The sequence below is a fragment of the Apus apus genome, chromosome 4 (genome assembly GCF_020740795.1).
Source record: "Apus apus isolate bApuApu2 chromosome 4, bApuApu2.pri.cur, whole genome shotgun sequence".
Classification (NCBI taxonomy): Eukaryota; Metazoa; Chordata; class Aves; order Apodiformes; family Apodidae; genus Apus; species Apus apus.
Genome location: NC_067285.1, coordinates 54,634,163 through 54,647,743, shown reverse-complemented (window position 1 = coordinate 54,647,743; position 13,581 = coordinate 54,634,163). Strand labels below are relative to the sequence as shown.

Sequence of the window (13,581 nt, the reverse complement as noted above, 5' to 3'; positions counted from 1 at the left end):
GTCTTGTGATACCATGAGTCAAGGGTGCTGTTTGCAGTAATACTGACTCTGTCAGGCCTATCTCACTTTAATACTGACGTAATGACTTTGATTACCTGGAATCTGGAGACAGAAGACATCTTTCTGCACATCAGCTCATGCTAGTAATTAGGGGAAAAATATTGGAGCTTTGTGGATTGAGGCTCTAGATCTAGAAAGGCAGGCAGAAGAGGAACCCCCTTCCATTGACACTTGTAACACTGAGATTTCACTCACAGGTCCTGCATGTGGTCCTTTTAATAACTGAAAAGGTATTTTGAGAATACCTGATCTTGCTGTTACGGCTGCTTAAAAGTGCTCTGAGCACGAACAAACTAGTAATAATCCTGTTCTAGGATGCCTTGCTATTAAAACTGTCAGCCATCTTTGGAAATCCATGAGCATCAGACTGCAGGAGCCCAAACTCCCACTGGTTACATAGTATCTTAGTAAAAGTGCTCCTACTGAAGATGCCAAATCCCAGACTGAGAACTTCCTATATTCAGGGAAGGCTAAGTAGGACTGAGGCCTTCTTAATTACAGCTAAAGCTACTCCTTGGATGTTTTCCACCTTAATGATGAAGTAATAATTCTGGCTTCTGTCTAACGTGGAGCTTATTACCTGTGTATCTAAAGATAAAAATCTCATTTATTCTAACTTGGCTGAAAGTTCTCCCACATGCCGCAGTACAGGATTTACAAATGTTACACCAAACTAATTGAGACAAATGAAGTTTTTATTTAGTGTCAAGTCAGAAATACAACATCTTTAAAATGTTCATAAGTTAAATGAAGGCCACAGTAGTGGGATGTAAAATGGTATATAGATGAAATGACTACTATATACAGACCAGTGAATAAAATATCACTATCCAATCTTGCAATACAAAACCATGATTTGAAGCTTACTCGATCTCAGGGAAATTAAGTCTAACAAGCACATGCTCTGTTACTGCCTGCTCTTCTGCCATGCGGATGGAGATGGGCAGTGACATGGAGTTCAAGTAGGATGGCTGTAATGCAATGAATGTAATCTTTGCAAGTCAAGTGTTTGGTGTGATTGTTGGGTGTTAATGCTCAAACCTTGGACTAACCATATGATCTGCTCTACCTGCTTAGCAATTCCTGGGTGAATTTAGAGTTACAGTAGGCAATACAGTGAGAGAGTAGTCCATAGAAGACAAAAGATAATTTTTAATGCCTACAGGACCCCATGACACAAACGGTTTCAGCCATTTGTGGCGTGATAGGTAAAACTTCTTTAATCATCAGGTTTTTTGACTCAGACCTGTAAAAAGCCCTTGAGACTGAACTCTTGGTGCTTTGTTTGCAATCATTTTACTTTCTCACACTCCAGTGAGCACTGTACGGTCATCTTAGATGGGGAAAAACTGGAGATCTCTCTTTTAGGAGAGGGAACCTCACAATGTCAGCTTACACTTGGGACACAGCAGTGCTTAGCTGCCAAAAAACTTGGGGTTTGAGAGGGATTTATTCTACTGTTATATCCTCTCATTCAGTTCCTGCAGCTTTATTTGATAGAATCCATCACAGCAAGGTTGAAAGAGATCCTTGAACTAGTGGTTTCCTTTTGTTAAAAGGTAAAGTACAGTGGCTTCATTACTGAACAGACAGGCTTCAGTAACATCCATAAATAAGTCTGCAATGCTGCCATATGGCAAGATGAAGCATGCAACTGAGTACTGCTAAAACTTAGACTGTTGTTTGTATTTTGGCTTCTGCTCACCCTTAATACTTATCGTGCTAGACATGCTGCCTCTATGGAAGTGCTCAGATGCATATTCTAGGTCGAGCACCTTTAGAAAACCTGCTGACAGCCAAACCAGTAAAAAAACAGGGCACCTTGACACTAGGCACTGCTCAGAGCAGCACAGATTTGAGAGGCAAAAGCCACCTTTTTTCCACTGCAGTCTTCTGCCTCAGATGCTTCCATGCAGTGCCTTAAGGAGGTACTGCACAAGCTCAGGCTCTGGGGCAGGAAAACAATTACTCTAAAGCCTGAAGCAAAGACAAGTTTGGCACTTCAGAAGAAAAGTAAAAGGTGGCAAGACAAAGACTCGTTCTCAGTTCCTCACTGCAGAGTGTTCAAAACGAGCATGAGGAACATTGCTCACCCTTTTCTGTAAAGCTTATTACTCCGGTTTGTATTTAATTCTTCATTGCACAACTGAAAAACTTCAGGGAGATCATAGATCATGATGCTGTGCTCAATTCTTTGAGGAAACAGGAAAAGAGTTTGAAGTGTATAACTTGCAAACACTGATACTGCCTCAGTTTGGTATTTCCCTGATTTAAGTTGCTTATAATTGCTCCTCTTCCCTTACCTTCCCTCTTCCCAAAAAATCTTAAGTGTTTTTCTGTACACAAGTTCTGCAAATAATATCATACTGTTACTACTTCACAGAAATTCTTTACTGGTTTATAAGTTTTTGATTAAACGTGCTTTGCAGAGTTATGGACAGTACTATACAATAATCTAAATATATTTAAGGTGAAAAAGGTAATGCAATTAGACTTTGAATATTTTTATCAAGTAACTTTCCATACAATATTATAGCTGTATTATTTCGCTAGTCAAGAACACTACCCTAAAACCTCAAACAAAACCAACAGACTTCTGTTTAACCTGAAAAACTGAATTTTTAACAAGATGTGCTCATTTTTAAAACAAATAGGAAAGTTTAGTAAGTTTCTACACTACATTTGCACATTGCTTAATCTTAACAATACACAAACTTATGTCTCCTCTTCATGGTAATGTTCTTAATTCTGTTTATCACCTAAGTTTATAATCTTCAGGTATCCAGTAAAGCCACAAACTAAGGTATTTTAGCTCATGTAGCCTATGCCAATTAAAACAAAAAAAGACAGCAGCAATGCAAGGACATCATCTGTGAGTCAACCCTTACTTCCTTTTGCTTTTTGTGTCAGTTGTTTGGAAAACACTAGACGCTGACATCAGATTTTCTATATACTGTCCAAGAACTTGGTTTTCTGATTTCAGTTTCAAGTTTTCTTCCTTAACAGCATCTACTCGTGCTGAGAGATCTGTGAAGGTGATATTATAAGAAAAATATTAGACACTATTGCATACAATAATGAGTATGTTCTATGTGCCTACATCAAACTATTCACACCTTTAATGGGGGAAACACTGTCATAAGGTATTGTCTTATAAAACACTGTGCTACTCTCAAGTTTCATCCAAAGCCCATTTTTCCAGTATTATTTTGTAGTACAGTATTTTGACAAACTTATTGTTAGTCTGTATTTTTATTCAATTTTTTAATTAAGCTATTGCAAACTAAACTACTTGTAAACAAAAGTTCAGTGATGAGCAGACTCAAAGATGTATGTCAGCAAATAAGCCTGGGAAAGTTAACTGTCTCCCCTTCTGCTTGATGTGTATTAGAAGAGTTGAGCAAACTTTACGTTGCATAGAGGGGAAAAAAGGTAATTCTGAGACCTTGCTTCAACTGCGTAAGTGACATACTTCCTGGACACTGACTAAGGTAGGGCAGAACAGAAAGGCTCTCTTCTTTTGCTTATGACTGTGTGCTTGTAAAAAATCTGATGTGTCAAACTGCTAACCTTCGAGTGTGTGCTGCAGTTCCAAAACTTGATTAATAAGCCGTGTTTTCTCTTCTAATTCCACCTGATTCTCAGCCTCAACAGCTGCAATAAATGATACGAGCTTTAATGCAACCTCTGTAACGGGGAAATTATATTAAGTAGAAAAAATAACTAATAACAAGAACATTAAGAGCCTATACCATCCATGTCAGCATTCATCATGGTAGAAGGGTCTCCTTCTGCTTTTGAAGAGAGTATTCCTGAGACACGCTCTGCTTAAAAAGAAAAAGAGAGAACACTGAGGCAACCATTGATGTAACTCTCTTTATACTTGGACTTCAGGTGCGCTGTGCTAATGGGTGTTGGAAAGGCAGCGCTTCAGCAGTTATTTTTCCTAGAGCCTTATGCGGTAGGTGAACATGATTCTTTGAGTAGAATCACTAAGGTTGGAAGGGACCTTAAAGACCATCAAGTTCCAACCCCCGTGCCATGAGCAGGGAACCCACCACTAGACCAGGTTGCACAAAACCTCGTCCAGCCTGGCCTTAAAAACACCTTCAGGGATGGGGCATCAACAACCTCCCTGGGCAGCCCATTCCAGTTCCTCACCACCCTTACAGCGAAGAATTTCTTCCTCATATCTAACCTAAATCTCCAGTTTATAGGACCGCCCCGTGTACATTACTCTGATGCATAAAATAACCCCGTATTTCAGGGATGCAGCTGCCGCCTTCTTAGCACAGCCCACCCGCTCCGCCGTGACCACGGGCGCTCCTGCCACCGACACCGGGCCTGCGGGGCCGTGCGGGGCTCCCTCGGGCCCCCCACCGCGCACCCCTCGCCCTTTGCTAAAGGAGCAGATAACGACAGAGCCCGGGCGCCAGACCCGCGGCCGCGGGGAGCGGCAGCACCGCCGAGCGCTCCCGCGCAGGACCCTCCCGCAGCTCCGCGGCCCTGCCCGCGCAGCCCGCCCCTCACCCCGGAGCATCCTCCCGCGGGGCGCCCCGGCCCCGCCGCCTCACCTGCCGCCGCCTCACCTGCCGCCGCCTCACCTGCCGCCGCCTCGCTGCGGGCAGCGCCCCGCGCCCGGCCCGGCCCCGCTCCGCGCCCCTCCGCGCCTGCGCAGCCTGCCGGCCTGCGCGCGCACGGGCCGGGCGGGGCCGCGGCTCCCGAGGGGCGGGGGGAGGGACCGGCGGGCGGGGCTGGGGAGCCCGGGCCGGCACCCCCCGGGCCGGCACCCCCCGGGCCGGCACCCCCCGGGCCGGCACCCCCCGGGCCGGCACCCCCCGGGCCGGCACCCCCCGGGGTGCACCCCGAGCTGCAACAACCCCCGGGGCTGCACCACCCGGGGCTGCACCCCCCGGGCTGCACCCCCCGCCGCAGCAACCCCCGGGCCGGCACCCCCCGGGGCTGCGGGGCCCCTCTCGCCCCCCTGCGGAGCTTGTCACGGCTCCACCCTCCTCACGGGTGTTTTTAACCGCACGCGGCCCGTTCGCGTTAAGCCCCCCTGAAGTGCAGGTAAAATAACGGCGGTGACTAACGAGTACGACGTTAAATTAATACCAGCGTGGGTTTTTTTTTTCTGATAAGTTCGTTTTGCGCGCACATTCTAGAGCAGGTGTTGGGAGCCGTGGCCCTTGCCCGGGGGCTGGCCGAGCTGCGTTGTGTTCAGGAGCAGCTGAGACAGGTGTGTGACCCCTGCAGGTGTAGGTAGGTTGGCAAAGCCTGAGGAACGCTGGAGAGCACCGGGGGCGCCGGCGGCTGCAGCCCACCCTGAGGCGGCTGCTGCCCACCCTGAGGCGGCTGCTGCCCACCCGAGGTGGTTGCAGCCCACCCTGAGGCGGAGCTGAGGGAGAGGAGCCTCCCTGCCAGAGCCCGCCGGGTTCGCCTGCTCCGCTTCAGCACCGTGTGAGCTGCGGCCGAACCGCTTCCAGCCTGGGAGACGCAGCAGTATCCAGACTTGGCTCCTTGCTCCTGGCTCTGGTAGTGTTAGAGATCACCTCACACGGAAACCTAGGTGCCTTGGTGCAGTTGCTCTCGTCTAGTAGCTCCAACCCAGCATTCCTGTGTCTTGTGTTCTCTCCCCGGTTTGCTAGCGGGAGTAGCCCTTGCAGAACACGCTGCACAGGGTGCTGCTCCCTTCGAGCCACAGGGAGGACAACGTGCAAGACCTGAGCTCAGTCGCCTCACTGAAGTGACTGCGCCGTGTTGTGCCCTGTGGTATCTTTTCAGGTGCTATGTAGCTTGAACCATATGTTGCAGTGGAATATACCCATACAGTAGCCGTATGTTGCAGGAATATATCCAGTTATAAAGAAATAATGTGACGCTGTGTAGATACTCAGGAAGGTAACAGGAACATTTGGGAAATCTGCCCTCTACTGTATTCTTTAGCACACTTCAGAAAGTATGTCTTTTTAACATCTTACATCTTTGGGATGCCTCCACAATATTATTAACATTGTGTTAATTAAATAACTTTTTTTAACCTCACAGTCGGATACATTCAGATTGCACTGAATGCTGTTCAAGTTTTGAGTCCTGCAGTTTGTTAGTACTGGAAAATGAGTCTGGTGTTTTCAGTTCCATTAGCTAGCTTACTTAAAAGTATATATATCACCTTATCTATGAAAGGCACTTTTAAACCAGTTAATATCCCTCAAGCCCTGCAAGCAGTCTTCTTGGAGGGTGGCTGGGCTTTAGGAGCTTGTTAGTTACTCTCTTTGATTGCTGTTTTTTAAAATGGCAGGTGCTTCTCACCCAGTTGCGGTCTTGCTTGCTGCACTGGTGATGTGGCAAGCCTGGCAATCAACAGGTTCCTGCAATTCTTTCCAGCAAGGCAGTCTCCAGCACTTTGATTAACTGGCCAGAGTCTGCGGGTGGATACAGATGGATGGGAAGCCTGTGTGCCTGGTGAAAAGCTTGCTTTGTCTTACACTGCAATGGGGAAAAAAAATGCAGGCTAATTTTGGGGAAATGGACCTCTCTGCTGCAGCAATTCCACTTTGCTTGCTGCATTACATTTGCAATTCATTGTCTAAACTATCCCAAAATGAGCAAAGTGGGAAAATCCTTTACATTAAATTATGGGACAGAATGGAAATGAGACATTGGATCCTATGAGGTCATAGCCAAAACAGACTAGTAATTCCAAGAGTTGCTGGTTTACCTATAGTTTCCTTTATGATACATACACTGCTGAGGGTTCATTCTACTTTGCACGGTTGTGGTTTCTGAGGGTAGTATTTTTGTTTGAGTCTTAACTGGTGTTTGAGCACCAGGCTGAAGCTCCCTTTCAGAAGCTAACCCGTGTGAGAGGGGTTTTGGTTTTCCTTTAGAGAGAACTGTCTTTATCTGAGCCTCCACTGTTGACATTGCAGAGGGGCTGTCAGCAGCGAGCAGATGGTGTCTTTAGTTTGCACAGTGTTGTGTGTTACTAGGTTAGTGTTAAACAGTTGCACAGATGGTTCCTTAGGTTTGTACTGCAGTATACTCAGACATACTGGATCTCACACAATGCATCTTCCTACTCCAAGTGCTTAAGATGAACCCTTTAACCCCAGTATCTGAGATTGTGCAGCTGGCCATGCTCCTGGGCCCCAGCATTTAGAAACTGTTGTACCTTTGTGACCTGGCTATGTCCCAACTCCTCATCCTGGCAAGGTCCATGCATGTTACTTTTTTTTTTTTTACTCTTTCCCCTCCACCCCCGCGCCCCCCCCCCCCCCCCCTCCCCCCCCCGTCCTTCATCCTCTGTTTTCCAAGGGAAACCTAAGTGCTGTGCAACAGCAGTGCACAGACCCAGTCTGCACAGTCCACAGACCAAGACTGTTGGATTGATGCTGCTGGATGCAAATTCCACAGAATACTTAGCTCATTTTGCTTTCCCTTAAAAAGGTTTGCCTTCCTAACCTTCCCTCTATTTTCCAGCCTAAAGTCAACCCCAGGATTCTAAATATTTGATGCATTACCAGATTTAAACAAACACCCAAACCCAAAACACAGAAAATAAGCCCACATCCCAAAGTATTTTCTGTGAGAAATCAACCAAAACAACAGAATCTTACTTAGCATATCATAAACCTGTCGGCTTTTATTACCTTACCTGCCTCACATTGGGTAATATATTATCTATTATATTTGTTGAGCACTTTAAACGTGAAGCTTTAGGGATTTAGGATATATCCAAAATAGTAAGATTCCTTTTATAATGCAGAATGTGTCCTGGAAAAGGCGTTCCTGTGCATGTGTGTAGAGTTACCAAATAGTACCTTGCATTTTAGGGGAATGCTTCGTGTCCCCTTTGGATGGAAGCAGCCAATTCAAGCCCTTGTATAACAATTCTTGCTTTTATCAGCCCGCGGTATTTTCTTAACTCTTATGTTAGAAAGTGTAATTTCTTTGTTCTTTAAGTTATTAGGAGGGCAAGTGTTGTCTGGGGACTGCTCTTGGGAGAACCTGAAACAATCCTTCTACACACTGGCTTCTCTTTGACAGGGATCTGGCAGAGTTTGCTTCTCTGTGGTTTTCCTACTCACTGGGAGTGGCAAAATTAATGGGGTAAATACTAATTACATGCAAGTGTGAGGAAATAAGTTAGCTTCACTATGTGACTGTTTACTATGAGTCTTCGGAATATGCAATGCAAGACTGAGAGATGGGGCACAACCAATGTTCACAGAGCTTTTTTTCACTTTTGTTTACAAACTTACTGCTCTCTACTTGAGAGAATATATACCTTATCAAGGAAATTAAATAATATTCACAAATGCTGGAAATTAGTTGTTTTCTCCTGTAGAGCAGCATAACAACATACTAATAGTCACTCTGCAGTTTAAAAGAAAAAATAAGAGGATACCCTTTATTACTGTCAATACGTGGATGCTGCCGTAAGTAATGTCCCACAGTTTGGTTTATTAGACTGTTTTTGCACTACACATCAGATCACTCACTACAGCTAAGTGGATTTTCTGACTGAAGAGTCAGAACTCCTGAAGTCAAAACTGACTAGAATGTAACTAAGAACAGGTGCTAATCCCTTTCTTACTTACTAATTAATTTTATATTTTCTAAGGTGTTTGGTTAAAGCAGAGGGGCATTCATAATATTGTCATCTCTATTAAATTTATAGGAATAACAAGTTGCAAGTTGCAAATGCAATTATCTGTACTTGTATGTTAAGTTCCAATTAAGCTTTCTTAAAACTAGCTGATGTTTCTGGCAAAAGGAATGAATTTATTCAGTTTCACTGAAAAAGCATTTTTTGCTTAAAATAGCAACTATCTCCCTAGGCTATAAGACATCATTAATAGTTAACCTGAGTGCATTTATGAGTGCTGTTACAAAACTACAGGAGAGAATGTTACTGCTCTGGACTGAGATACTGTCATTGCTGTTAATGACAAGCACTTTCAGATGTTTTATTTCTAAAACTCTGGTGTACATCTTGTTTTTTCCATGGTACACAGTGCAAACCAACATGCTTTTCACTTCCTTTTTGGCAACGTTACAGGCAGTAGAGGCGCCTGTGTAAGCTGGCTGATGACAGAGGCTTCACTGTTCACCACTAGAATAGAAATGTATTCTCCTTGTCATTAACAGAAAGAAGGTATTGTACATATTTCTGAGATGAGCTTGCTGTTTGAACTGGACTGTTTTCTCCTGTAACTAATTACTCCCACAAAAGAAATGGTGAAAAGGAATGCAGATGGCTTAATTCTTTTTCCTTGCAGTACTAACTCGCGGGACCCTTTACATCACATCTTCATCATTTGCTTTCTCTGCAAAAATTACAGACTCTGAGAAGCTGTTTTTTTCAAGTGATGTTGGTTTACACCAGAATTCTTTGCAATTTTTGTTACTCTTTCCAAATAACCTCAAAAGGCTTTTGTAGCCTTATGCATGTCCTGGTGCAAGTTTGCAAGTACAGACTTCTGACAAATGTAGAATTTGAGTAGTACTTGGTTTCCACATTTTCTAACCAAATCAAATTATAGTTAAAGAGCAGCTGTTTTGACTTATATTGGTCTACCTATTGTCCATGCCTTAACTTACTGTGTTTTGGTAGTGCTGTGGGTCACGAATGGGAATGGAACAGAATTGTATGATGTAACCTGTAAGCAGAGCTGGGGGAAAAAATCCCATCTCCTTTGAAAGTCTACAGAAAGTAAGCCTTAGAAAATCACGTTTTCTCTTTAACCCTAAAGAGGCCTGCCTTCTAACATAAGTGCATCCTGTCTTTTGCAGGATTGTGCGTGAGTGCAAATGTTCTCATTTCTGACTCCATAAAAATGCATTTTTAAATAGGCTGAGCAACTCTTTGCAGCTTTAGGCTGTGAGTGCCAACATGTATGACATAATGTTGACCTGCTAACCGTTTGCTCCTCCTTGTAATCATCAGCTGTAGATTTGCCATCAATTTTTGTGGAAGGGCATTCAGCAAGGTTCCATAACTGGTAACTTAATGAGATGAAAAACTGCTTTTCCTTTCTGTAAGTTAGGCCTAAATATTTAGGGGATTGTATCTGCTTTTTACAAGGAGGACTTTACATGAGTAATGTAATCCTTAATGTTGTCTCTCTGTGAAGTGCATTTCAAAAAATTAGTAAAAGAATTTCTAGTTTTTTTCCAGTGAAGAAAGAGAGCCTTGACTTACTTAGCATCTATCTTAAGAACAGTAAGAGAATATTTAGAGCTTTTGGTTATCATCTCACTGTTTTGTTTTATATTTTGTTTAATTTCCTCTGTGCTCATGTTTGTGTAGGTCATTTTTTTAGGGAACTTTATCCAGGGCTTTGAGTTTCTAAATGAAAAAGTATTTAAAGGTGAAAATATTTTCACAAAAGCTGTTAATGTTTTCCTTGATTTCATGCACTTTTGATATTGCTATTAAAATACTTATCGAGAAGTTTCTATCTTGCTACCATATTGTGTTCATCTTCATTTATATGAAAGTGATTTAATACCTGTGTACTTAAGAAATGGAGAAAAGCTGCTGTTTTGAAAGAGCAGTAGCTATTAAATATTCATGCATTGCAGGCAGTTAATCAGGCCCAGTAACATCCCTGTTGTTTGCCACAACTTTTCACTGTACTACAGAAACTTTGATACGAAGACTATATTCTGATTATGCTTCAGATTGTACATACATAGAATGTGGTTCTACTTGTCTGTTTAGTATTTTTTACAGTACACTTGAATAAATGAAGAGAAAGCCTTATGCAATTACAGACGTACTGGAGTTCATTAAAACCAGTGCATCTTTGTGATCCTACTTAAAATTTAATCATAGAACACTTGCTCCTAATACACCAGGTCATCCTCAGGCAAAGTCCACTTATGATCTACAAATTGCAAGTCTAGTTTCCATATTCCTTGCTTGAACTTGCTAAGTTGTCCATCCTAAATAATCTTTTTCTCGCTCACTATATAAAACTTTTGGTTTTATCCTCCCTGCTCTTCTGGAATTCATGTTCTTCTCTAGCCTTACAGCTGTAAGACCCATTCTGTTTGTTAGCTTCTGTGCTGCAGAGTTACCATAATTAGGCTTTATTTAAACTGGGAGAGATAAGGAATACTGTTTCCCACAAAGTATATGATAGTCTCTTCCAATTTTTAAGTTAGGAATTTTCTGTCTTGCTCTCTAGCCTCCAGGTGTTGCCCTCTGGCAGAAGAAATGGAACAGGGTTATCATGTGCACCATGAATCTTACTGTATTCTCCCTCCATGCCTGCAAGCTAAAAGCTTGCCTGAAAATGTCACTTATTTTCAGTTACTCTGAATTCTCTCTGCCTTTGAGTGACTGTCCCCACCTCTTCACTGCTGGGGGAAAAGCTTGGATATTGGTAGCAGATCTTGCATAAAGAAGCCTTTTTTAAGGTTCTCTTTGTGTTGTGAGTATGAGCTTTCTCTGACCTTGGGCGTGTCAGTGCAGTCAGGACTCTGGTATATTTGAAGTGCTCAGTTTCTGAGGTGCAGTAGAATTTTATTTGCACTGTTGCTGAGCAGCTACTTTTATATCAGTGACATCTGTCAGGGTTTAGCATTGGTGAGTATATTTGATATCAAGAATCAGTGGGTGCTTGAATGAGGCAGTTTTTACCTTTGTGCCTCTGTTTTCTTATGTGTATTAATGTTGTCTGAGCTGCAAGGGTGCTGAGGTTAGAGTAGTAGAGGAGGCTAGTGGGTGTTTGCCTTCTAAAGAAAGAAACTTGACATCTTTCCTAAGACTAAGCAAGCAATAGGCCAAAAACACCCATCCAATATTGTGGATCATCCCTAACTCCGCTACTGCTTTGCAAAGGCCAGACAATCTCACTGTTGCCTGCTGCCTCTTCTCTGTTCTTGCCATGTTATCAGCTGTGCAGCAAGTCATGAAACAGTGTCAGGATACCTTTCTGTACTGTCCTAGACCTTGCTGCAGGGAAAGAGCGAGATTCACTGTCAGGAGAAGCCTCCATTACTGTATAACTTGGACCAAGGTCTGGTCAGTTTATCTTATTGTAAATAGTTTGGGTCAACCACACACATTTGGATGTCTTGGGCTGTATGCTGTATAAAGAAAGTGCATTCAATCACCCAGTTTATGCCATCACACTAATATGAAATTGCTAGAAAACCATGTTCTAAAAAGAAGATCAACTCCATATTTTTTTATATATATATAGGAGGTAAAGATAGCATGTACAATAACATTCTTAAACTAAAACATGAAGCAAAAAAAATTATAAAAGCCCCAAAGAAAACAGGTCTTGTATTTTTCATTAACAAGCAATCCAGATTCCTAACTAGTGTAAATTAGCACAGCTTTATGGCAGCCATGCTGGCATGATCAAGTTGAATCTCTGGCCACACGTTATTATTAGTTCACATTAACTCACTTCACTTTTCCAGTAGGTAGAACTGTCCTACTTCCCATTCCAAATACTTTTTATTCCATAATCTTGAAGGGGTGGATGTAGGTAGGGGAAAGGGGAAGGCAGTTTTTGCTTTTTTAGTTTCTTTTAAAACAATTAAATGCTTAATAATGGAGATTTAAATGGATCAGATTGTTTTCATTACCAATTAATTTGCATCAGTTCTTGTGAGCTCTCACTAGAGTGTGTCAAAGAGATTATTGTTCCATCTTCAGGAGGAAAGGGCAGCATTATGTCTGTTTTCTTTGACAGTTATAGCTACTGAGTTAACAATTCTGTAACTTTTCCTTTCTAAACAGCAGAAGGCTATATGTGCTCGGAAGACAAATGTATATTGCCACATGCTATTATCTGAAAACTGTGGTAGCCTCCATACCCCCAAAATCTCAATTCATAACTAATCATGAGGTTTATTCAATTACACAACTAGAAAAGTTTACTCAAGGGCATTTGCTAAAAATGTGTTCCTGGTAACCAGGATCTACAGATTTGTGTGGTCACCCAGTGCTGTTATTCAGCCCACAGAATTTGTATTGTATCGGTATATGACTGTAGTTTCTTACCTGAATCATCTGCCAAAGAAATGCTGGTGAAAGTGCCATCCTCCTCGTCCAAAGGTAACTCCATTTTGGTTCCCTTTTTTCAAAGTTTTTGAGACGTGCATTAAGCATGGCTGTTGTCAGCCATTTTTCAGTATGCACGTGACTTCTCTGGTTAAATCTTTAATGAGTCCAACTCACAGGTGTTATTGGATACTGTTGGTAACTACGCACGTCTTGGTCTGTGTGGTATCTCATGTGAACCTTGAGCTCTTTTCCGGAACTCGTGAAGTGAGAAAGTTTCAAGTGCTTTGTCAGATGCGTGCTGAGCGAACACTGTTACTGCAGACTCTTTCTGTGAAAGAACTATGTATTCAGCCTAATTGATTCTTTTTTGTTGTTTTTTATTTCCTCTAGGGCTGTGTATGGTTTTTTGTTGGAGGTTTTTTTAATAGAGGAAAGAGGGAAAGTAAATTCAAATGTTCAAAACATGTTACTTACAGTCCAAGAAAATG

General features: G+C 42.6%; 1 protein-coding gene across 1 annotated transcript; it reads right to left on the bottom strand.

The window, feature by feature from the left end:
- Window positions 1-737: 737 nt before the first annotated feature.
- Window positions 738-13,191, bottom strand: SCOC (short coiled-coil protein). Its single transcript, XM_051619437.1, is given in 5 exon segments — window positions 738-3,087; window positions 3,631-3,714; window positions 3,813-3,884; window positions 13,091-13,169; window positions 13,171-13,191. Coding segments are annotated over 5 exon segments (399 nt in total). The 3' UTR covers window positions 738-2,944.
- Window positions 13,192-13,581: the final 390 nt, after the last annotated feature.